Here is a 26,642-nt window from a genome sequence, read left to right as displayed (position 1 = left end):
TACAGATGAGTGTAAGTCCAGTGGAAGCCAGAGGAGGGTATCAGGTCCCTGAACCACAGATGGTTATAAGCTGCCCAACAAGGGTGCTGGGGACCAAAATGAAGTCCTGTGCAAGAGCAGTACCCCCTGCAGCCCCCAGCCCTTCTGCCTTTAATAACAGACAGTGGGAAGCTGAGCATGGCAGCACACACATGGTCATGGCCCTTGGGAGCAGGAGGCAGTATGTGTTGAAAGGTGCGGCCAGCCAGCATGTGCTAGCTAGTTTTCATAAACTGGACGCAGGCCAGGATCATCTCAGAAGAAAGAACCTCAACTGAGAAAACGCCTCTGACTGGCCTGTGAGGCAAGTCTGTAGGGGATTTTCTTGATTAGTGATTGATGTAGGAGGGCCGAGGCCATTGTGGGTGGTGCCACCCCTGGGGAGGTGGTCCTGGAAGGTATAAGAAAGCAGGCTCAGCCAGCCACAAGGAATGGGCCAGTAAGCAGCACGCCTCTGTGGCCTCTGCTCCAGTTCCTGTCTGCAGGTGTCTGTCTTGACTTTTCTTCATGATGGACTGCGAGGTGTAATCGGAAATAAACTCTTTCTTCTCCATGTTGGCTTTGGTCATTGTTTTATCATAGCAACAGAGGAGCAAACTGGGTAAGGATCTCTTCACTGGTCATTAAGACTGTAGTAAGCCACTCTCCTGACAGTGCGGCCTGGGGTGTTGCACTGCACTCCCCACCTGACTGTTGACTGCACCACCACACACTTCACACAGACACACGGTGTAAGAGAAAAAGCTCCTATCAAGCATGTAAGTCTAAGCTAGAAACTAAACCAACCAAGCAAAACACTCCCCAGATAACAAGCAAACAAATGAACAAAGTGCAGTCTTGGCCTTTCAGTGATGTACAATCAATTCTAAAGGCGAAAGCTTTCTGGTTAAAGTGCCCTAACTTTAAGTAAGGTAAGTATGGAAAACAATCTTTCACCTCTACATTTACAGCTTTCGACGGAACCAAATCTCAATTTATTTATGACAGGTGTCTCCTAAGTAGCCCAGGCTGGCCCTGAGCTCCCCAATCTCCTGCCTTGGCTTCACTTGTGCCATGACTGCAGCCAGGAAGCTCCACAGGGGGCTGTGTGCTGTCAGTCTGAGGCATGAGGGATAGAGCCCAGGCTCCCAGCGGCTGACCTGTCACTTACTCGGGTTAAGTCCATGCCCAGCTTGAGCTGTGACAGGAGGTGCAGGATGACACTGCGCTGCTCCTCCACGGCCCCCAGGTCATCCTCCTTGTTGTCACAGGTGTCCTCTATCTCATCATCTGCGTTGATGTCTTCAGGTTCCTTCATGTGGAAGAGAGCAGAGTCTACTGTTACGGGGACTTATTAAGGCCTACGAGAAAAACAAGTGCACCTTGGACACTTTTACACTAAGTCTAAACAATCAGAGGATGGGCAAAACCCTTCTGGAAATACAAATCCATAATTAAGCCAAGAAATAACTTCCCTTGGAGGAGAACATAATGTCCGGTGTTGAACAGATGGTGGTTCTGTAACATATGTAACACATGTTTTTGTTTGTTTGTTTGTTTGTTTGAGACATCATCTCTCTGTGTAGCCCTGGCTAACCCTGCATTCACCACACAGCCAAGGCTGGCCTCAAACTCGTGTCAATTCTCCTGTCTAGCTTACTGAGACCACAGGAGTAGGCTGACATGCCCATTTGCAGGAACAATATTTTTCAAAAAGAACCAGGAATGTCCCCTGAATAAACTCATCTTTGACCTAGACCTGGGAATCACCACATCTATAATTTTAAGTGATTTTTGTCTGTTTTGAGACAAAGTCTCTCACTATATAAGGCAAGCTGGCCTTGAACTCACCCTCCTGTGAGGGCATAAGTTTTGAAAATTTCAGGGCTTTTTATTAATTGAAAAAAATTGTGTGTGTGTGTGTGTGTGGGGGAGATCTGGAATTGTGAGCCACCCAACATGAGAGAGGGGGGGAGGGAAGGGGACATCGAGAAGGAGAGAGAGAGGGAGAGAGAGAGAGAGAGGGAGAGAGAGAGAGAGAGAGAGAGAGAGAGAGAGAGGGAGAGGGGAGAGAGGGGTTGGGGAGATCTGGAGTTGTGAGCCATTCAACATGAGAACCACACTCTGGTCCTCTTTAAGAGCAGTATGCTCTCTTAACTGCTATGCCATCTCTCCGACCCAAAATTCAAGAGATCTAAGGAAGAAATATTTGTCCTTGTTTAAACTAAAGCCATAAAGTAAAATTTTAATGGTGAATGCACGCCATGTCAAGTCTAAACATTATGAACTGTATTTTGCTATTCACTCATGCCTGAGAAGATGTGTGATTGAAGAGAGACCTTAGATACACATAAAAACTCTGTAGCCTCTCAGGCAGTCACAATGTCACCAAAAGCATTCTGCATTTTAATCAATAACACCCACAGACTGAAAATGTATACTTCCATGTCACCAGCTCCCAATGACTGCTCCAACAATTGCATTTCCATTACTAGGGTTTATGTTTAGTTTTTTAGATTTTGGGGATGAAGGCAAGGATTGGGGAGAGCTTCACTGTATAGCCAGGCTACATGTCTATTAATACTTGGTAATTTTTGTTTATTTGGAAGTGTCTTGAAATGGCCTAGGCTGGTCTTGAACTCCTGATCCTCTTGCATCCACTTCCCACACGATCAAATTACTGGCAGGCACCCACTCTGGTTCTGACTGTGTGTACAATGTGAAGGCCAGAGGCGATGTCAGGGATCTTCCTGTACTGCTTTTCATTTATTTTCTTAGACCAGATCTCTCGATGAGCAGCGGTTCACTGACTCTTCTAGGCTGGCTTGTCAGTGAGCTCCAGGTATCTATCTGCCTGCCTCTGTCTACCTACCCCTGTTCCCAGCACTGCAGTTAAAGATGCCACTGCCTCTGGTTTTCACATGCCTGCGGGAAATCCAAACTCATGCTCTCATACCTGCACGATGGAAACTGCTGAAGGAGCCATGTCCTCAATGCTCCTGGCTTTTATTTCTTTGCCAGAGTCTTCCTTTTTATGTACCTAGGCTGGCCTGGAAACTCACTTAGTAGTCCAGGCTGACTTTGAACTTGTGGTGATCCTCCTGCCTCCACCTTTAGAGTACAAGTTAAAGGCTGGCTACCACACCTGCCCAGCTTGCATTGAACAACAAACATACCGAAGATCAGCAGAACTTCATCAGCAGTCAGCATGTTTATGCAGCAGTGGTGCCCTGCCTCTCACAGAACAGACTGTTAACATCTTTCTGTCAGAGACCTGTATACAGGATATTATCTTTTAGTCGGGCAGTGGTGGTGTGAATGTCTCACTGTATAGCCTAGGCTAGTCTTAAACTCAGAGAAATACTTCCTCTATCTATCTCAACCCTATGGAGATGAGCCATGTAAGCACCATGTGGCTGCTGGGAATTGAACTCATGACCTCTGGAAGAGCAGTCAGTGCTCTTAACCACTGAGCCATGTATGTCTCCAGCTTCAGCTCTGAGGATTTTTAAAAAGAAATATTTTGCTGGTGTCATTTTTTGGTTCCCCTACCACAATTAAAAATTCTATCAAATAAGATACTCATCTGTTTTTGTTCTGTGTGTAGCTAGACCAAAACCAAAACCAAAGCAAACACACACACACCTGGGGGGGGGGAGGCACCTGTACACACACACACCCGGGGGTGAGCACCTGTACACACACACTCTCCTAAAGAACCTTAAGGTCCAATCCTAGGTACAAAATAAAAAATTTTAAATTCTCAAAATGTTATTTAATAAAGCCCATAATGTAAAGCAACACTCAGGTTCTAAGATAGTGGGCTTCTCACTCTTTTTCTTTAGTTATTATGTGTGTGTGTTTATTATTACGGGCATTCACAGGTGCACATCTGTCGGCCACAAGTCAGCTTTCAGGAGTCGGTTCTCTTCTTCCCTAGGTTCTAAGTACCATACTCAGGGCAAGAGGTTCATGTAGCAAGCTATGCTCTCTGGCCATGGTTGTAAGCATCATCTTGCTTTATCTTTCTCCTTTTTTCCTATTTCCTCCTCCTCTTCCTCCTCTTCCTCCTCCTCTTTAAAAAAAACAAAAACAAAAAAACCCCATTTATTTATTTTACGTATGTGAACACATTGTCACTGTCTTCAGACACACCAGAAGAGGGCATCAGATCCCATTACAGATGGTTGTGAGCCACCATGTGGTTGCTGGGATTTGAACTCAGGACCTCTGGAAGAGCAGTCAGTGCTCTTAACCACTGAGCCATCTCTCCAGCCCCTATTTTCTTTTTTTAAGGAATTCTGTAAACTCATATTATGGCAAATCATTTATGGTCTAGTTTATTTCCTATGTTAAGACTGCACAGACATTTTGTGTGTGTACACCAGAGAGATTTCTGTTTCCATGATCTTGAAGAGCGATGTCAAACCTTATGCCCCTCCTTCAGTGAAGAACCTGGCTGTCAGGAAGCTGCCCCTGCTCTGGATCCTAGGTCAGCTGCGCATAAAACATTCACTCAGCATTAGCAAGGGGTAGACAGCCTTCTCTACACATGAACACCACACAAAACCGCTGTAGGATATCAGTAATCATCTGAAACTCGGGAGAAAGCTGTCAGGGTTAGACAGTGGAGGATTAAGTAATGTCCTCCAGCTCTGTGAAACCTCCCTGCCATCTGAGGTTGGAACTTACAGACTACAGATTAAAAAGGCAGACACAGGGGTTGGGGATTTAGCTCAGCGGTAGAGCGCCTGCCTAGCGAGCGCAAGGCCCTGGGTTCGGTCTCCAACTCCGAAAAAAAGAAAAAAGAAAAAAAAAAAGGCAGACACAGCTTTAGCAGGGGCGCCCCTCAGAGGGGCACATGCGTAGCTATCTGAGACCTTGGTACACTCACTCTCAGCACCAAACACCACGCAGTGAGAGTAACAACAAAGCCCAGCCCGGTTACCTCCTGGTTTAAACTCCCTCTACTGGAGGTAATACTAAAGAAAAGCAACCATGCACAACTCTAGAATAATAGTTTTCAGTATAAAAAGTTATTTTCTATTTACTTATTTTGTATGTATGTATGTATGTATAGCTTGTACATGTGCGTGTGCATGTGTGGGCACATGGTTGTACACATGCAAGTCAGAGGAGAATATGAGGGTACCAATTCTCTCCATCTGCCCCACAGATTGAACTCAAGTTGTCAAGCTTGGCAGCAAGTGCCTTAACCACTGAGCCATCTTGCTGACCTGGTTTTCATTGCTTTAAAATAACAAAACAAACAAACAAATCAAATTTGGATTAGGAAAAGAAAAAATTATTGAAGGTTTTTGAGACAGGAACTTGTAATGTAGAGCAGGCTGACATGGAGCTCAGAGATGTGCCTGCCCCTGTCTTCCAAGTGCTGGGACCAAAGGCATGCACCACCACCCCTGAGAAGAGAAATCCTGACAGCCAATGCTAACTAAACCTTGGAGGGAGACAAGAATTCAGAAGGCTCCCTTTTCCTCTGGCCTGTCAGGGGCAGCACAGGATGGCCCTGAGGTTTGTGAAGCTGACACTGAGTGTGTGCCACCACACCTGGCCAGATGCTTTATTTTTTAAATAAATATTAATCATTATTTTTTAAAAGCTTAAACAAAAAATGCACTATCAAACTTCAAAAACCATGTTCAAATACGTGAAATCTCGACAAACACAGATGGCGAACAGTGACGATGGCCAGGAGTGATTGAGCGTCTAAGAGCTTGTGCCCTGTGAAGATGGCGGGGGTGGGGGTGGGGGGAGATTGTCAGTCTACCAGACTGATGCTTGCTTCTCTTTTGTCTTCATGTCAGTCGGGGCAGCAAGAAACCATAGAACGATGTGATGTGCTTAAATGGATGTGGATGTGCGCGGCACATGTGGAGAGGAGGATGGCTGGTTCTCTACTTCTAACATTTGGACTCTGTGGGAAGAATTTGGGCCGTGAGGCTCTGCAGCAGGATCCCTTATCCACTGAGCCATCCTGCCCGCCCAGGAGCTACAGCTTTATTCCAGTTTGATAGAGGTTTACTTTCTCCTTTAGCTGACAGCAAACTGTCTACTACTATACCACAGTGAACAGAATGCATAAAGGTCTATTCTGGCGTACCTGAGAGAGCCTAGCAGCCTTACAGCAACGACCGTCCCTGCATATTTTGTCTACACTAGGTGATCCGTGTCCCATCCCTTACAAATGTCTTATTTTGCCTCCAACATGCTCTGCATTCTTATTTGGGATAGCACGCCGGGCCGGGCTGTCTGGCCTGCAGTCTGGGTCTTTCACTAGTCAGTCTCAGCTCTAGTCTGGCCCTCTCTCCAGAGCTGCTTCTCTGACATGCATGCTCCTCAACGTAACGTTCGTTCACCATGCCCAGAACCACACTGAACCTTCCCAGAAGGCATTCTCTGATTTCCCTGGCTTTGTGACTAGCAGCACAATTTTATTTTGTTATTTTGGCTCAAAAGCTTCCAATCTGTCACAGTCTGACTGACTTTTGTCATCTGAAAGGCACATTGATGATTCAGTTGCCTATATTTCTACCTCCACAGTTTCTACAACATTTTAATTCCAAGTCCTATCATATACCAACTTCCATACACATCCTTCCCCAGGCGCGTGACCCTACTGTCTCTCATATGAAGACTGTGCTGCCTGAGTTCTTTGGGAGCGTGGATCACACTGTATGCTATGAAGCACTGCTGCAGAAAGTGCCACTTCGCCCTGAGCCATGGCTACAGTGTGTACCAGCCCTGTGACTGGTTCCCGTACCCGACACTGCTGAGTGAGTTTCAGTCTCACAGGGCGTTATCACCACTCCTGAAGCTCACAGTGCCTAACTGGTTTGCATCACGATTATCATTATTAGTTTTTTTTGAAACAAGGTCTCATAACATAGCCACGGATAGCCCCGAGCTCACTCTGTAGACTAGGCTGGCTTTGAACTCACAGAGATCCACCTGCCTCTGCCTACCAAGTGCTGGGTCAAGGGTGCACAGCACTATGCCCAACCTTTGGCTCTCCACACCTCTTTAGTGAAAGCCTATACCTTCTCATTGGTGCCTCTCCCCTGACTCCAGATAGCCTGGTAACTACTAGTGTGTGTGTACGTGTGTGTGTGTGTGTGTGTGTGTGTGTGTGTGTGTGTGTGAGAGAGAGAGAGAGAGAGAGAGAGAGAGAGAGAGGGAGGGAGAGGGAGAGAGAGAGAGTGTGTGTGTGTGTGTGTGTGTGTGTGTGTGTGTGTGCGCGCGTGCATGTGTTCGCATGGACTCAAGTGTGTCAATGTGTGTTATTTTCTTATTAGCCTGCCTCCCTGGACTTCTCTACTTTGCATGTTCCTGGCTCCAGTGCTCTTTCATAAATTCAAAGATTTTGACAGGTTTGGAAGTCCTAGTCTCTTATCTTTAAAGAAAGAACTTATTAGTATATAAATAACTATAAAGCCTTCATTATTCTTGACTAAGTAATTATATCAGGGGTGTAATATAAAAAATAATAAAAAAAAATCACAGGAGGGAAATAATAGTTAACAATAGTATTTTTATAATAAGAAAGATAAACTAGATAAACAGGGACATTAGCTAAGTATCTTATTTTGATTTTCAAACATTAATTATATAGGCCAGAACATGAGACAGAAAACAGCTTCAACTATCTATGTAATTATGGCAGTCACAAAAATAGCTGACATGAACACAGAAGGCAAAGCAAACAAAACGAAAACCGGGTTTGGTCCCCAGCTCGAAAAAAAAGAAAGGAAAAAAAAAAAGAAAACCAATGCCCTTTGACAACTGTCCTTTGTGACAACCGTCCATCTCTGGACACAGCCCTGTGGCTCTGGAAACAGAACGAGCACCAGTGTCCCCGACTGCTGAAGCTGAGGTGAAGCAGTGCTGTCTGACACCTGTAGCGGCACCTCAGTGGGCAGCGCTTACAGTCAAGACAACATTAAGCTTATAAAAGTAATAGCAATGATTAATAAATCAAATTAATTTAACACTAGTTGATGTGGCACATTCCTTTAATTCCAGCATTCAGAAGGCAGAGGTAGGCAATTCTCTGAGTTAGAAACTGGTCTGATCCATTACAAGACAGCCAGGGCTACACAGAGAAACCCTGCTTAGAAAAACAAATCAAACAAACCAACAACAACAAAGTCCAGAGCAGGGGAAGCTGGGTGTGGGGCCAGTGAGGTGAGGCAGGAGAGAAGAGGACTCACAGTTCAAGAACATGGAGGGCTACTCATGAAGGCTAGCCAGGGGAAAGAGTGAGACCCTGTCACTGGGGCCCCCAAATCAAACAAACAAGCAAAACGAGTATCAGGGAAAAGTAAACTCAAACTAAAAGGGGGACATTATTCTACCTGGAAAACCCATTTCAAGCTCAACTACGTAGAGCAACATAAGCTGCAGGAATGCTAACCACTCCTCTGGAGTGAGAACAGAACACTTCTGCTGATACAACTGCCTTAACAACAAAAACAACACGGTCCCCTTCTTCCATCAAAATCCAGTTTTCCCATTGCCTTACCCTTGCTAGTCCTCCAGACTCTGCAGCCTCCGGGGCAGCTGCGGGCTTGCTCGGCTCGGTTGCAAAGGGCTGCTCAGCTCCATTTTTATAGTGGTTTGATAAAGGTATCTTTGGTTCCAACCACTCGATTGTCGTCCCTGATGAAGTAAGAGAAAAAGTTTGCGAAGGCTTACTCATAATCTGGGTAGGGGAGCAGATCTCTAGATTTTATTAAACAATTTTGTTTTGACTACAAGACTAACACAGTTCAACCTGCACTGAGGAGAGACAGCTGCTCGACGTCATTAGCATGAGCACCGTGATTGGGTATCCACAACCAGCCCCCTGCACCTTGAAATGAGACACTAGTAAAAGAACTCAACCCTGAAGAGGGCTGATCTTCTCTTCTGAGTCTGAGAATCATGAAGGGAGCTTCCAAGCACTCAATTGGCCACTGATATCAATTATGTCCCTTTAATAAATCATAATGTACATAATTAGATTTTAGTGGGGAGCCACTCTAGGAAATTATGGTAAAACAGCATAATTTGTTTAAATTAGGAATTACAGTTTTCCTAACCAATCAAAGTAACTCACTGGCTCTAATAACATGACACGTACATATTCTTTATTTAATTCATAAGCACCCTAATATCACTTTTAAATGAAATTCTTTTCTGCTGAATGAACAGAGTGACCTAGTGAAGTTAGCAGTCACATTTAGAGACCTGTCATCTTCTCAGTGAGTGAGTCAATGGGCTCTTGTTACCCTCCACTAGTCTAACAAAGTAGACCCTAATCAATAATGGAAATGTTCCGTCCGACTTCGGAGGCTGATCTGCGGTTTACAGAAGCTGGGTTATGGAGTGCAAGAATAAGGAAGACGCAGACTACTGACAGAAAGAGAACAGAAGGATATTTACCACGTCAAACGCCAGACTTCAGAAGAGAAATAAATGCCAAATTACCCACCAGGCTAGTAGTGGCTTTCCTTCTTCAATGGCAGTTGGCATTAAGGGGGCACTAAGACTGAAGGAATGCCCAGGCTAAGGTCATGGGGCCTATTGTAAAGTTGTACAGAAATGAAAACATTCTCCCTCTAACTTAAAATAACTATTTTTGTTATCACTATTCAGATTTTTTCTAAAATATAAGACACATGACTATTAATTAAAAGACCCATGAGCTAGCCAGAAACTAAAAGACTTTATCAAACCAATGATCTGACATCAAGCCCCCTCCAAATCAATACACATAACTGAGTCTTTAGATAACACGGACTCAGACCCCATGGTCCAGGCACAGTAATACACACTTGTCATCCTAGTACTTAGAAAGCTGGGGCAGCAGTAGCTGAGGCTAGCCTGGAATATAGAATGAGTTTACGGTCAACCCAGACTAATTAGTGATACCTTATGCATGCAAAAATACGACTTTATGAGCTCACCATTCTTCTGAATAGAGATTTCATTTTTCATGTCATGGAAGATTTTAATTTACCCAAACATCTTTTCTTAGTCATGAAGAGAACATCAAAGGTAAGACTGCATTAGTTCAAGCCATACTAAAGTTTCACAACTGTTTCAAATGATAAATTCCATTTAATCAAGCCTTTATTTGGCATTTAATATAGTACCCAGCACTAGTGCTGCCTGACAGACTTTTAAGATTAAATAGCACAGATAGAAAGAAGCTGTTTCATTCTCCTAGCAACTCATTCAAATCAACCCCCGTCTTCTCTCAGGGTAACTCATCTAATGTTCAGATTAGGGGAGTAAAGCAAAGCACTCACCTAAGGATGTAATACAAACAGGAAAATGCTATTAGCATAAGAATGTAACTTCCTGATATGACATGACATAATATGACACAACACAAGGTGCAGCAGGGAGTAAATGAGCAGCGGACAGAGCTGAAGAGCGGACATGCGTTCGCAATGACTCTGCCCTCAGTACCTGGAAACAAGAATGGGAAGGACGCCACTCACTTTAACAGAAACCGAGTGTACAATTACCTTCTGACATGTTGAATTGAAGGTCTCTAACGGTATACTCAATGATGTTAAATATTGGAAATAAAATTATTCTGAATTCCAAAAAAAGTACACAATCAGGAAGTGTGAGTCACATTAGTGCACCAACTAAAAACCAAGAGACTCAACTGATTCCTTTTCCTTCCCTTCCTCCTTTTCAGAAAGTATTTTCCCAGCATTAGAGCAGGTCTTACGGACATGGCGGTGGTAGACCCTCCTGTCATCTCGGGCTTACCTGAGGGCAGTGCGCCCTTCTGATGCGACGCGTGCTGCAGCTGGAGAATGTGAAAGCAGTCATTTAAGCAGTTCATAGTTGCCATGGAAGTAGCTTTGAGCATCAGGAGGTCCTGGTCCAAGGAACTAAGAAGGCCAGAAGCAGGAAGGCATTCGATCCGTCTAATCAGGTCTCGTTGTTGTCCTTCAGCATGAGACATCATCTGAGGAAAACAGCAGTCCTGTGGGTCTTACAGCAGGACCCATGCAATGCTCGTTGGTCATTTAAATAACAGCATTCCCTCTCTGAAGCATTCCAGGGTGGCTTGGGCTTAGAAATTTATCTGAACTTTGCTAGGCTATTTTCCTGCTTTAAAAATTATTTTATTGGGGCTGGGGATTTAGCTCAGTGGTAGAGCGCTTACCTAGGAAGCGCAAGGCCCTGGGTTCGGTCCCCAGCTCCGAAAAAAAGAACCAAAAAAAAAAATTATTTTATTATTTTGTGTGTTTGGGTCTTTTTGTCTGCATACATATATGTGTACCACACACATGTAGTGCCCCCAGAGACCAGAAGAGTGCATCAAACCCTTGGGACAGGAGCTGCAGACAGTAGTGTGCCACCACATGGGTGCTAGAGGTTGAACCCAGGTCCTCTGTAAGAGCAGCCAGTGGTCTTTACCACTCTAGCCCTGGCTAGGCTATTTTCAATTAAAGGGCACTTAATGGTGCTTATCAACTGAAGACTGTGACCTTGGTCAGCTGTACTTTTAGAAGCAATAAAGCTCAAAATGCTTGCCACTTTCTGCTAACAGCATTACTTCATCGAAGTCACAGAAAGAAGATTCAGAACGCTGTCAACAGCAGCATTGAATTTAATTCCACAGTTAAAATCAATTTCCAGTTTGAGCCCACATCACTTTTTTTTTTCTTTTTTCTTCCTTTTTTTTTTTTCCGGAGCTGGGGACCGAACCCAGGGCCTTGCGCTTGCTAGGCAAGCGCTCTACCACTGAGCTAAATCCCCAACCCCAAGCCCACATCACTTTGCTCTGATACTTTAGTCGGGCTTAATGTGAGCGACTGGGAAAGCTTTATAGTCTTGCCTCATCCCTCACCTAACTTCCTAGTCCCTGCCTCATCCCTCACCTAACTTCCTAGTCCCTGCCTCATCCCTCACCTAACTTCCTAGTCCCCGCCCTCATCCCTCACCTAACTTCCTAGGAGGTCTTGACTTCTTGTTCTTGCTATTGTTAGGCTGGGTTTAGAGCAAGTGCAACATTAAAATCTTTTCAGGAAAAAATATTTTAATTAAGACATTCTTTAATTAGGAGCCACCACTACTTCTGCCTACTTGCCACCCCTCGTCTCTCTCTGTAACTCACTATGTAGACCAGGTTGGCCTTGAACTCAGAGATCCATCTACCTCTGCCTCCCAAATGCTGGGATCAAAGGCGTGCACCAATACTGCCCAGCTCAAAAATTTAACTTTTTTAATTCTTATTTATGTGGATGTCTGTGTACCTGCTAATCTGTGTGCAGCACGTTCATGCAGTAACGAAGGCATCAAATCCCTCGGGACCAGGGCTACATACAGATGGTTGTGTATGTGTACCCACTATTTGGGTGCTGGAGAATGAGCAAATCCTCTGCGAGAGCAGCCAGTGCTCTTAACCACACAGAGGAACACACAAGCACATGCACATACGGAGGAGTAAAAACGTAACTAAAAGCTTTTCAACAAAGGAGTAAAAATGTAACTAAAAGCTTTTCAACAAAGAAAAGTCTAGGACCATAAGAATTCACTGCTGAATTTAACCAGACTTCTGTTGTTTATTTTGAGACAGTCTCACTGTGTAGCTCTGACCAGCTGGGAACTCACTATATTGACCAGGTTGGCCTTGAATTTACAGAGATCTGTCTGCTTCTGCTTCGAGAGGGCTGAGATTAAAGGCTTGCACCACCATACCCAGTACTGAGCCAGATGTTTAAGGAAGAAATAAGAGCAACAGCCCTGAAAGGATTCCACTAAAAAGAAAGGAAAGGAACAGCCCCGGCCTCAGACGCCTGTTACCCCATCTGGTAAGAACATTCCACAAAAAGAAGACAGAGCTGGGACAAGGTAGCTCAGTGGTAGAGCATTTGCTTAGTATGAGTAAGTCCTGTGTTCAACCTAAGGACTTGGGGATGGGTGGTGGTGACTATAGGCTCTGAACTCAGATGGCAAAAAGAAGACCTAAAGAATTCAGTCCTTTATGATAAAGTGCCCTGCTAAGTTAGGTACAGAGGCTCATATCTCAACATGAAAAAGACGATATACAACAAAGCCATGACCAACATCTCATTAAATGGGGAAAATTGTGAAATATTTCTGCTGACATCAGGAACAAGGTAAGTGTGTCCACCCTCACTACTACTCTTATTTAATGTAATTGTTGAAATTAGGTCCAAAGTAATAAGGCACGTGAAATCAAATTGCTCCTTTTACTCTTGATATGAGTTTACACTTAGAAAAACCCAACAATCCTACCAAAAGATTCTTTTAAAAAAAAGGCTGGAGATGTAGCTCAATGGTCGGGAGCTTGTCATACAAGGGATCCTGGGTCCATTCTCTAGCAGGGCAAAACAAGACAAATGTGCAGGTCTGGTACAATGTGCCTGCAACACCAGCACTTGGGAGGTCAGGGCAAGACGATGGAAGTTTAAAGATCAGCCTGGTATATACTGCAAGACTCTATCTCAAACTAACGATGAGGATGATGGTGGTGATGATGATGTGATGGTGATGGTGGTGGTGATGGTGATGGTGATAGTGACGATGACAACAGTGAGGACGAAGGTGGGTGGAGAGATGGCTTGGTGGTTAAAAGCACTTGCTAATCTTCCAAATGACCCAAGTTTGGTTCCCAGAACCCATAACAGGCAACTCCTAACTACTCACAGGTGACTCTGACATTTCCTGGCCTCCAAGGGCATCCACACATGTAAAACACACACACTCGCACACACACGGTGGGGGAGGGGGGGAGGGAGGGAGGGGGAGAGAAAGAGAGAGAGTGAGTGTGTGTGTGTGAGTGAGTGTGAATCTTAAAAGTTACAAGTGGGGCTAGCGGGATGGTTCAGTAGTTAAGGGCACTTTTGCCCTGGCAGAGGACCTGCATTTGGTTCCTAGCATTCCCATGGCAGCTCAGAACCATCCACAACTCCGCTTCCACGAGATTCAGTCCCCTTCTCTGCTCTCTGTAGCACCAGGCATGCATGGGGCATACTCACACACATACATTTTTAAAAATTCTTTTTATAAAACATTGAGATGGTTCAGCGGTTACGATCACTCATGGTTTTCTAGAGGATGTGAGTTCAATGTCCAGCATCAAGTCAGGTGGCCCACAGTTACATGCAAGCCCAGCTCCAGGGACTCGTGACAGGTCTGGCCTCTGAACATGTGGCATACATTTCTACAGATGCTCACACTCACAAACTTAAAAAGAGGTGGATTAACCAAAGCAGGTAGGTCTGGCGGCACAAGCACTCAGGAGGTTAGGGCATGAGGACTCTCAAATTCAAGGTCAACAAAGCTATAGAATGAATGCTGACTTCAAGGTCAACCTGGGCTGTTTGGCAAGGCTCTGCATCAAAGAACTGTCACCTATGAAAGGACACTAGTCCACTTGACCACATGGTTCTAGCAGGCCTTGTCCTTCTCCCCCATTCCCTCTGCCTTGCTAAAAACCTTAAGATTCCTGAAGCTAGTCTCCAAGGTCTATTCCCTAATTTGGCCACTTCCTCCCTCTGAGCCTGACTACCAAGGTCCACCTATCAAAGTATTGAAGCCTAGAAAGCAAATATCCCCTTTGGAGTACCTAATTAACAGGACCAATGAAAACTGAACACCTCATCCTAACACAGGGTTTCCCATTTTACCTTTATAACTGTCATTTTCCTATGGGCTATGTCTGTCTCCTTCCTCTCTATCCAGAGTCCTTGGTCTCATTCCAGGACAAATATCCCTACCCACTCTCCTTTGTCCTCTTTCCCTTCTCTCTCTTCTTCTAACTCCTGTCGTCCCTTATCCCGCCCTCTGAGACAAATCTCCTCTGTACAGAGAACTTGATCTTGGGGTGTCCTGAGCTGAGACGGATCCTTTCCATCTGTCTGTCACCCTCCTGCCCTGCCAAATATCAAATAGCAGAATATAAATAAAACTAGCATAAAAATCAGCAGTTTTATATACAAATCATGAGCTTACTAACAAATCATGAAAACAATCATTTTCACTATACCAAAGTCAGGGATGGGGTTGAACCTGGTGGGAGTGCATTTGTTCAGCATATGCAAGACAAAGACCTCAGTTTCCCCATTTTGTGGGAAAAAATTAAATTATCATTTTCATTGAAGCAGAAAAGGCAGAGATGCTTCTTCAGTGGGCTGCTTGGCCTTGTCAGTGTGGGGTGCTTGTCCTGCCCAGCATCCCCACAGCTGAGGTTTCCTTTAGAGCATGCTAATACTGGAAGCACAAAGAAATAGCTCCTGAAGCACGGTGAGAACTGCAAGTCATTCTTAGAGGTCACACGACAATTTATTAACATCTGCTACTTATAACGTGGTTTCCAGAATAAACTTTGATATTTGTTACTGTAAGATTGAAGTCAGGCACTTAAGAAACTTAAATGATAAACAATGAAAGTGGCTTTTTCTTTGGCAATGGGTCTATGTAGCCCAGGCCTACCTCTGCCCTTGGGTGCTGGGATTAAAGGCATGTGCCACCACATCCAGCTCTCGGTCCCTTACTGATGGCAGCTGCTTAAGAGCATCTGACTTGCAGGTTCATACATTGCTACTTTATAATTAAGGTAATGAGCATTTCAACAGTTAGCAGCAATCTTAGCTTTAAGATTTTTTTTCCTTTGTTTTTTTGTTTTTTTGTTTTTTTTTTTTCCCAGAGCTGGGGACCGAACTCAGGGCCTTGCGCTTGCTAGGCAAGCGCTCTACCACTGAGCTAAATCCCAACCCCAGCTTTAAGATTTTTATAGGGCTGGAGAGATGGCTTAGCGGTTAAGAGCACTGGCTGCTCTTCCTATAATCCTGGCATGTGTGCAGTATCAGCAAGAAGATATGTAGTTCAAGGTCCCTCAGCTATGTGGTAAGCTTGAGGACAGCCTGGGCTACATGAGATTTTATTTTAGAAAAAAAGAGAAAGAAGAAAGAAAATATACAACCATTTGTCAGTTCCACCCAAAATTATCATCTCATTTAAGAAATGATTACTTCGGGCTGGAGAGATGGCTCAGTGGTTAAGAGCACCCGACTGCTCTTCCAGAGGTCCTGAGTTCAATTCCCAGCAACCACATGGTGGCTCACAACCATCTGTAATGAGGTCTGATGCCCTCTTCTGGTGTGTTTGAAGACAGTTGCAGTGTACTTATATATAATAAATAAATAAACCTTTTAAAAAAAAGATTTTTTTATAACTTTTGTCATAGAAATTTTAATTTAATATCCAAGAACTAAAAGTTGAGCTTTTGGATTATATGTATGTGAATTTTGATTATTTGTATAACTGATGCCTTTAACAAGTTAAGAGGTTTAAAAGATACGTCTCTCATTTATTTGTGTGTGTGTGTTTGTGTGCAGGTGCGTGTATGTAATCAAAGTGTATGAATATGATGTGCCATGGCACGTGTGGGCAATCAGAGGCCACCTTGCGGGAATCAGTGCTCTTCCTCCACCATGTAGGTTCTGGGGATCAAGCTCTGGTCATCAGGCTTGGTGGGCAAGCACCTCTATATTCTGAGCCAGCTCTCAGACTTTCAAGTAATCTGTGTGTGTGTGTGTGGGGGGAGTTATTTATTTATTTTGGGAGGCAAAGTCTCACTATATAGCCTTGGCTGACCTGGAATTCACTCTGTAGACCAGGCTGAGCTTAAACTCACAGACTGACTCGTCTCCCAAGTGCTGGGACTAAAGATCATCACACCTGGCCTAAATTTTAATTTTAAAAACTTACCTAGTGACGAAAAATACTAGGAAGAACGATTTAAGAAAAAGAAAAGAATTTACACATTGCTTTTTATGAGAAGGATGCTTTATAACTTATTTATGTAACTGGACTAGAATCAAAAGCAGTTGTCTTGTGTGTCTCAAAGCATATCACTTAATCTCTCTAAGCTTCAAGTTCTTTATCCATAAACACAGACAATGCATCCTGATGAAGGGCACACGCTCCCTAGCCTTCTGCTTTGAGACTCTTGAAGCATTTACAGTACTATTTCCACAACCCACTTCTTAGTCACCTAGAAGCTCTTCTCAATTTAGCTTAACAAATACTTGAAATAGTCACAACCCAACAAACTGATCCTTTATTAATTAGAATTAAAAAGAAATATCATGAGATAGGGCAGTATCAGAATTTGTGCATTATAAATTTTTATGTGTCACTCTGCCCATCTGGTCTTGGTTTTGTTTGGCTCTGCAGCTTGAGCCCAGACTGGTATGCACTAGCCTAGCCATACTCTCTACACTGAGCTCACGCCTTCTGCCCTATAGATACCATTTCGTTGTTTCTTAAAGAAGAGTCTCTACTTAGGCTGTATGTCGTGCTCACTGGGTTTAATGTTTCCTCTGATACCATGCTGTAGCCTATTGAAGACTTTTTTTGGGGGGAGGTTGTTATACTCTCTTTTGCTCCTAAATATCTACAGGGGCTCTGCACCACTGTAATTCGTTAAGCTCCTCAGTAAATGGCAGGAACCCTAGATTTTATTAACAAGCTGGTGGCACGCTGCTGGGCAGATTCTGATCTGTCCAAGCCTGAGTAGGCTGTTACTTGCCAATTTGTTCCACCTAGCTCTCTGTCCTTAGGGCGAACTTCTCTTGGTCATGTGTTCATGGTCCCTCCTGCGATGGTCACCTCCTCCTCCTCCTCTCCACCCCCTGTTCTCTCTGAGTTCCCTCACATGATGGACAGTCCCTCCCTCCTATCCTCTCTGCTCAGGCATAGGCTCCAGCCTTTGATTGACCAATCAGAGATTATTGGGGAACATTCTTTAGAGCACATTGGTCAATACAACACCCATGTCCAGACTGCACCCTGAACTTGGAGGACAGAACTCAGCATCTGAATACACAGCACATTAAGAGCAGCTAGAGCTCACACTGGCGAGCCTGCTTCCTTGGCATTCCAAGTGCTGTAAGATCACAGGCCTGGTCTACCATGTTCAGACTATGACTCTTTTGATCATAAATTTTACAACGAAGGAACCAGTAGTTTTATTTGAAAATGAAGTCAGACAGACACAGATTTTTTGAAAAGAAAACTAAAAAATATTAGATTCTGGAAAAATGACAGTATGCCCACACATAGTTGTAAGACATGAAGAATTTAGAATATCAATCTTACTATCTTTATCATTTATCCTAGCAGAATGGGTGGAAACCCTGAAGGACCCTCAAGACACAAACAGAACTTACAAGGCTGTGAGAACCAGGCACACTGCTGTTCTGAGCACTTGGCCTCCAAGTCATACTTACTTCTCTGACCTCCACAAGATGGTCTGGATGCAAGTGAGCTCTTTTGTTCACTGATTGCAGTTTGGAATGTCCAACATTAAAAAAAGAAATGGCATTCTGACTTGGTCTCCTCTGGGATATGGGAGAATTACCACTAGATGCAAGCGAGAAGCTCCGGGACTTCAAGGGAGGGTTATTCTGTCAGAAAAAGAAAACAATTTCTCTTGTACTTTTTACAATTTTGGCTCTCTTGCCATCAAATTACCATATACTTCAGGCTTTATACATGTACAATTTTGAGAATATATTAACATCAGATTTGATTTAGGCAAATTTTCGAAGATTAATTTTATGCTATTCAAAAATTAGAAAGTTGAAATTTCCAGTTTATCATTCTGAAAGAAGTTGTATATGTTTTGAAAGTCTGTTAGAATAACATTTCCTGATTTCCTATTTTAACACTAAAACACAAAGACAACATAATAAGGAACGCACGTTGTATGTGCAACAATATAGTCTCCTGAAGGAAACGTCAGGAGATCTCTGGAACAATCCGGTACTCTCTGGTCATTGTTACTGACTAGCAGTTTCCACCATGAGTAAAGCATCACACTGCTTTTCTCGCAGACGAGGCCTAAGACCTATACATGGTGCTCTGTCTGCAGTGTTTTGAGAAAGGGTCTAGCCCAAGCTAGTATCAAACTCACAAAGCCTCCAAAGTGCTATCATTACAGGTCCACCATTTCCAGACCTAAGTCATAATTTAAAAACAATCAGTGAGGAAAATGCAAGGAGGGAAAAAAAATAGAAGACAATATATGAAGAAAAAATTGTTATCCACAGATATGAAATCCTTTAAGTGAGCTACTCATGCACCACTTTTTAGACTCCCCACATCCAACAATTTAGTCCCTTAAAACAAAACAAAGGGTTGGGGATTTGGCTCAGTGGTAGAGCGCTTGCCTAGCAAGCGCAAGGCCCTGGGTCCGGGCCCTGGGTTCGGTTCCCAGCTCCAAAAAAAAAGAAAAACAAAACAAAACAAAACTTAAACAGTCTAAAAAGCAAAGCATGGAAAACAAACAAACAAAACACTTCCATAAAAGGACATAAATTATTGGGCTGGTGAGGAGACTCAGTGAGAAGCATTTGCCGCAAAGCACGACAGCCTGAATCCAATCGATGGAACCCACGCTGAAGGAGAGCACCTACTTCTAAAGAACCCTCTGGCCTCCATGCACAATGTGGGAGGGAAGCATGTGCACGCACGTGTACACACACATGAGAGTAATCCAGAACCTTTTTAAAGACACTCAAATGAACAACCAACAAGCACATGGAAAGGGAGTCAACATGATTAATCATTTGAGGAGAAGTAAGATGAAAATCATGAGATCACTGGAGAGCACGGAAGTTAGGGGCCAGGGACATGGCGCAGTCCACAAAGTGATTACAGCTTTAGCATAGAATCAAGTTCAGACTGCCAGTACCCAGATAAGAAGCTGGGCACAACACACAATGTCTATAATCCCAACACTTGGGAGACAGACAAGTGGATCCCAAGAGCTCAGATAAGCCAAATTAGTGAGCTCCAGGCTCAGTTCAAGACCTGTCTCCAAAAACAGGGTAGGAGTCACTGAGGAAGAACTCAGTGTTGACCTATAGCCTCCGCATGCACATACACTCATATACACACACATACACATGAACTGCCATATGTCCCAGAAATTCTACTCCTACATACATACATACGTCCAAGAAATGAAAGGAGGGGCTGGCAAGATGGCTCAGTCAGTAAGGTGCTAGCCACAAAAACATGAGGATCTGAGTTTGATCCCCAGCACCCGTGTTAAATAGGCAGGCATACTGGTGTTGAGACTTTAATCCCAGAGCTGGGGAGATGAATGCAGGTGGATCCCTGTAGCTCACTGGTCAGTTAGTTTAGTCAAAGCAGTGAGCTCCAGGTTCACTGAGAGACATGTTTCAAAAAAGAAAAGGTGAAAAGTGACTGAGGAAAATACCTGGCTTTGAAATCTGACCTCCACCCTGTGTGCATACACACACACACACACACACCCCTAAGGTAATATTTTCACTCAACCTCACTCATGGCATCTATTGAATGAAAACACTACCAAATAAGGGGACTCACACCTGTGATCCTATCACACAGGAGGCTGAGGCAAGACGGGGAGGAAAATGGTTGTCAGTCAAGCATTTGCTGCCTGAGTGTGAGGCTAGACTTCAGATCCCCTGCACCTATGTAAAACAGCTGGGCCTGGTGGAACATTCCGTAACCTTAAGATTGGCAAAGAGGAGACAGGTGGATCCCTGGAGCTTACTGGCTAGCTTGCCTACTCAAATCATAGAGCTGTTCCAGGCTAAGAAAGACAAAGTAAAGAGAGGTCGAGGGAGGTAAACATATGGACACCACATAAACACTCACAGACTCGCCCACATACACAAGGCTGAGACAGGGGAGTCTGGGGGATGTGGCTTAATTGGCAGAATGCTTGTCTAACATGTATGAAGTCCTGGATCTGACTTCATACATGACCTGGGTATCATATAAACCCAATGTGGTATAAAATGCTTATAATTGTAGTACTTGGAAGAGAAGCAGGAAAAGCAGATGTTCAGGTCAGCATGAGATACATGAGAACCTATCTCAAAAAAAGAAAAAAAGAAAAAGAAAAAGCCAACCTGGGCTATACAGCAAGTTCTAGGCCAGTCTGAATTGGAGTGAGGCCCAGTCTCAAAAACTAAATTAAAAGAAAGTACATATGAAAGAGAACAGCTAGTAGGCTGGCATGGTGGCTTACATCTATAACCCCAACACTTGGAAAGCTGGGGCAGTTTTCAAGGCCAGCCACAAGCAGCGTACATAGAGACGGGTTTGAGGGAAGAACTATTTGTTATGTGTAAGTATGCCTGAACCTTGAAGGGGAAAAAGCCGACACAATAAACCACAGTCATAAGTCCACAAACAAGAGCCTAGGACTGAACAGAAGTGGCTGTTAATAATCTGGGGTGTCCATTGCTGCCCTCTGAGTGGCTCTCTGCAGATTCAGACTCCAGACAGGTGACAGGTTTGGAAGCTTCTCAGTGGGATGGGGCAATGTTTGTACCAAATCTGGAAATGAGGATGGTGGTGAAGCAGCCTGCTTCATGAAAGGCTATCTGCTGTGCAGCCCCGGTTGCCTCTGAAGATGCTGTGAGAAGGCCAGCTAACTTAACCTGACTGCAAAATGTTTGGTAGTTCCTTTTATATTTTCATAAACTTACTTTTTCAGATAGAGAATTAGCTTCGTTTGTTCTTCGGTGTCTTATTTCACTCCACACTGTACATCACTACAGATTTTTTTCACTTTATAGCACATGTTTTAAGTTGAAAAGAAATGGGAAAATAGCAATTTGGGATACTTGCTATTGTAAACCAAATAAACAGTAGGGTAAATTACATGAAAGTGTCAGTTTCAACATCTAATAATATGTGAAGGTTTTTTTTTTTTAAATGTAAAGTAAAATTTTCTAACTTAAATGCACAAGCATTAAAAAAAAAAAAAAATTATTTGGGGCTTTTTGGGGAAGATAGAAACATTCTCTAGTTACATGGCTACCAAGGCCACACAATCTTTTTTTTTTTTTTTTTAAGATTTATTTATTTATTTATTTAATGTATCTGAGTTCACTGTCTCTGTCTTCAGACACACCAGAAGAGGGCATCAGATCCCTTTACAGATGGTTGTGAGCCACCATGTGGTTGGTTGCTGGGAACTGAATTCTGGTCTTCTGAAAGAGCAGTCAGTGCTCTTCACCTCTGAGCCCAAGGTTGCACAATCATAACTACACTAACATCACAGGATTATACTTTATGGTGTATCAATTTATAATGTGTGAACGGTATCTCAATGTATTTTAACAATCATTGACTTTGTATGTATGCATGTGTGCACATCACCAGCATACATGGAAACAAGAGGACTGTTCTCAAGAGACGGCTGTCTTCCAACCACGTGAGTCCAAGAGATGAAGCTGAGGTGGCCAAGCTTGGTGGCAATGACCCTACCTCACTGGTTCTACTTACCACATTTAGAAGCATAAAGCCCACAGTTCCCGTTTTTGACTGACACTGTGTACAAGCCCACGTACCTTTCCAATAGCTTCCGTGTGGTGCTGTGTACATATCTGAAGTCTGCTCACCCAGTGCTGCCGCTCTTTGGCATCTGTGGCTGATGAAGAATACAGACGTTACTTATTTCTACACTTACTTGGGGAACACAATTAGTTGTCCACAGGTCATGGATGAGTAAAAGCAAAGGCTAGCATTACTTTCCTTACAGAAAATGTCACTGACCAAGAGGACTAAAGGGTCACCCTTGCTAGGAGTGCACAAACCCCATGTAGCAGGTGAGGACATAATAAGGTCATATTTGTTTCTGTTTATTTACTTATTTTTGTTTTTCAAGACAGGGTTTCACTGTGTAGTCCTGGCTGTCCTACAACTCACTCTGTAGACCAGGCTGCCTCCCAAGTGCTGGGATTAAAGGTGTGTGGCACCACTGCTAGCTGATGTCCCTATTTGAGTAGACAACCTTGAACAAGAACCTGAAGGGTCAGCAGTCCTTTCAGACCTCAGCAGATGGTCAAGTCGGAGAGCCACTATTCTTTATGTATATTTATTCAGCTAAAAAACCCACACATTTTTTCATAAATTAACCTAGACAGAGGTTATAAGCCAGGCATGGCAGCACAAGTCTGTAATTATAGCTCTCAGAGGCAAAGGGCAAGCATTTGAAGCCAGCCTGGGCTATGTAGCAAGACCCTGTCTTAAAAGCTCAGGCAAGTCCATGGTCCTACCACTCTGCACATTCCAATTTTATCAAAAACCAATATGAAAACCCAAACTCCAAACCAAACATGGCAAGTTAAATTTATCTAATGAATATGGGCATAACACACCCACAATTGTAGTTATCAGTCACTAAAAGATGTCAAAAGGACAATGGGCGAAAGAGAAAAATTCCCTGTGGCAGACATAAGACAGTAATATTTAAATGTCTAGGTCTTACAGTTATCACTAATCAGGTTTCATTCATAAAATAAATCATTTTTATCAGGCCCAACACTAAACAGACTCATTCACTGGCCAACTTGAAAACCATTATTAAAGCAGATTTTATAACCTGTCAGAGCAGTTCCAGGACTGTCCTGTGGTGTGTCATCAGTGACAGTGGGCCCTGAGCTAGGCCTGACATCGGCGTGGGGCGGGGCGGGGTGGGGCGGGGTGGGGGGCGGGGCGGGGTGGGGCAGGGCAGCTTCTGCTGGGGGACCCCAGTGCTAGGTCTCAGCCTACCTCTGAGTTTATACTGCTCTCCGCTGGCAGCATTCACTGTGAAGGTGTGGGAGTCCTCATCGCTGGGTGAGATCACAGCCCCCGCAAGCTGCAAAGTCCCTCTGGGTTTCTGATTCCTAGACTGTTCATTCACAAAGTACTCCAACAGCCCCGCTTCATTGTTTAAAACAAAAAACCTGCAATGATGTTAAAAAAGTTGTGATTTTGAAACATTTACCCTAGCTAAACTAAAGCATGCAAACTTCTAACATTTAAAAACTACAGTGGTTTCTTTATTGAAAAACTCACAACAAAACAAACAAAAAAACCCTAAAACTAAACATGCCAACATACCACACCAAATTTCCTAGGACATAAATCATGGTAAAACTAAACACATTTAAATATAAGGCACAAGATGCAGAGCTGAGGGAGAAGCATTTATTTTAAATAATTTTTGTGGTTCTGGAGATCAAATCCAGGGCCTCATATACCCCAGGCCAAAGTCCCATCTCTAGCCCCAGAAGTGCTTCTCAGGGAAGAACACATGGAACTCAGGAAAGAGTTCCACTTCTGGGAAGAACTCAGGAGATGCTCCTCTAAAGGAGGAACATCTCTCCCTGGTAAACTGCAGACAAGGGCATTGCAGACAAGGGCAGAGAGAATTGCTATGACAAAATATGAACTCTAGGCTGCCAGGATAGAAATGAGTATGGGAGTTGTGGAGATGTCCCTATGGTTAAGAGCACACAACTCTAGCAGACAACCTGAGTTTGGTTCCTAACACCCATTCTGAGGAGCTTGAAATCACCTAGAATTCCAGGGGGCTCCAACACCCTTTTGTTTTGTTTTCTACAGGACACACACACACACACAAATAGGAATAATAAATCTTTAAAAAAATATAAGTCTCGGTAATCAAAGAGCTGAATATGATCTAGGCTGTAGCAGTGAAATATACACGGGGAATAAGGACACAGCAGAAGATGCTGGGCTGTACCTTTAGATAGGTCACAAGTGACCTGCCCTGTTTAAAAATGAAAAGACTGCAACTAGAGACACAGAAACTCAGGGAACTTGAGATTAAATGATGAAATGCTGATATACCTTGGCAAAGAATTTGATGGAACACCGGTGGACTTTGGAAAAGAATTTGATGTTCTGATTCAATTAAAGACTGGCCAGTTTAGGATGCACCAATTCAGATCCCAGTTTAAGTAGCATAACAGATCTTTTCCTTAAAAGTTACAAAAGGTTTGACTTTCTCAAAATTTATGCTTGGGTTTCTGGAAGCTTTATTGGCATTCTACAGAAGAGCCAAGTTCCTCACAGAGCCCGTGTGGAGTGTGAGTCAGTTCAAGAGCCAGAAAGACGTTCCATCTCAAGTGACACAGAAATGACCACATCGAAGGAGTCGGAGGGAACAGAATCAGCCTGGTGCTGATGATAAAAAATAAAAAGGTTAAATCTGCCTAAGAAAAGAGATAGAACACAGACTCATCCCCTCTTCCCCTAAAGATTCTCATTGTTGTTTAAGACAGGGTTTCCCTATGTCCTAACCAGGCTGGCTTTCAACAGACAGAGAGCCGCCTGCCTCTGCCAGACCCAGCTCCCTCCTAAGCTTTTGGGCCTGGAAAAATGTGTTCTCATAGTTTGGTAAAATTTAACTTTAATATTTTTGCAGCTCCTTGTTTCTCTGGCTTTGTTGTTGTTTTTCTAGATAGCGTTTCACCTATCCCAAGCAAGCCCCAAACTCTCTATGTAGTCAAAGATGACTCTGAATTATATCTCCTTGCCTCTGCCTCCAGAGCACTGGGCTTCCCAGTGTACCACAGCCTCGTGTGGCTCTGAGGCTCCCACACAGAGCCTCACGCACACTAGGCAAGCAGCCTATAGACTGAGCTCCAGCCAGTCATCATTTTGTAATTTTAACTCACATTTTATTAATTATTGGTAGAGTTGAGTTAAAGACTTTCTATGGGTTTGCTAAACATCATAAATTGCCAATCACATCTTTGCTCATTTTTAAGAGTTACTTTTTCAAAGATTTGAAGGGATTACTTGAATTAACACAAAGCAGCTACGGGTTCACATTCCACCCACCACCACTGGCCTCGGCTGCTAGGGAGTCGAAACACAGGGAGATGGACTGCACTTATCCCAGGACACCATCTTCCCGTGTTAGGCTTTAGGGAAGTGCTGAGACCCCTCTCCAGGGGTGGGAAGACACAGTCTAAGCTGTAGGGGAGCCAAAGTTGGGGTTCCCTGAATTCTGGGTCTTTAGTCGCTGCTGGAGAACTGCACAGAGAAGTTGGGAACGTGTGGTGGTCCACCGGACCGCAACAAGACTGGGACAGGGGACTCCCAAACTCCTGGACATCTAGGCATCGCTGAGTCCTGTGGAGTTGGGGGCCCACAGGCTGAGGATGGTATCTAGGCCAGTTCCGGGGAAAATGGGAGCTCTGGCTTAGCTCACTGGTGATTGTCCTTAAGTTGTCTGGAGGTTGTCTGGAAGAACAGAGAAGTCTTCTACAGGGGGCTTAGTTTGAGGCTAAGGCGAAGGCCTTGTCCATGCACCCCACGGCAGTTCTTGATGAAAGAGACAGTCCATGTTTTATCCTTACCCTTTACTGACTCTTCATCATGGAAAATGGATGCATACCCACTTCTCAGGGTGGACCCGACATTAAATACCTTTTGCAGGGAGGAATCTCCAGGAAGGGGAACTTATTGGGTAAACCCTCAAGGCCTCTAGGTACCTCATCAGCATGGAGAACTGCTCTGGGCCTGTATGACCACAGGTCATGTTTCCTTATGTAGGAAGTGTAGCATGTGTTCCAGGCCAGGAATCTGGCAGAGAACAGGGAGCTGCCTACCATCTCAGGTGTGTACCCGAGTTTCCCGGGACTCAGACCCCCTCTATCACACCAGGTTTCCTGGCAAGGTCCATTGTCCCACAAGCAGCCATTGATATGGTCTTAAGTTTCTAAAGCTGCTTTTATAAAATGTCTGCATGAGTCTTCCAC

The 26,642-nt window shown here is 43.9% G+C and overlaps 1 protein-coding gene across 3 annotated transcripts in view; it reads right to left on the bottom strand.

Moving 5' to 3' along the window:
• Window positions 1–26,642, bottom strand: part of Osbpl11 (oxysterol binding protein like 11) — a 62,367-nt gene that overhangs the window by 17,379 nt on the left and 18,346 nt on the right. For 2 of the 3 annotated variants that reach the window (XM_032900134.1, XM_032900136.1), the window contains exons 3-8: window positions 23,638–23,813; window positions 22,434–22,513; window positions 18,306–18,482; window positions 10,804–11,005; window positions 8,558–8,694; window positions 1,190–1,330 (exon numbers count right to left, since the gene is read on the bottom strand). In XM_032900134.1, the coding sequence (XP_032756025.1) occupies window positions 1,190–1,330; window positions 8,558–8,694; window positions 10,804–11,005; window positions 18,306–18,482; window positions 22,434–22,513; window positions 23,638–23,813 (913 nt within the window). The remainder of the gene's footprint in view (window positions 1–1,189; window positions 1,331–8,557; window positions 8,695–10,803; window positions 11,006–18,305; window positions 18,483–22,433; window positions 22,514–23,637; window positions 23,814–26,642) is intronic. The other variant, XM_032900135.1, reaches the window with a different exon arrangement.

Source organism: Rattus rattus, chromosome 4 (assembly GCF_011064425.1).
Source record: "Rattus rattus isolate New Zealand chromosome 4, Rrattus_CSIRO_v1, whole genome shotgun sequence".
NCBI classification, from domain to species: Eukaryota; Metazoa; Chordata; class Mammalia; order Rodentia; family Muridae; genus Rattus; species Rattus rattus.
Note: the sequence above shows the minus strand (reverse complement) of the source record. Positions and strands in the feature narration are given on the sequence as shown.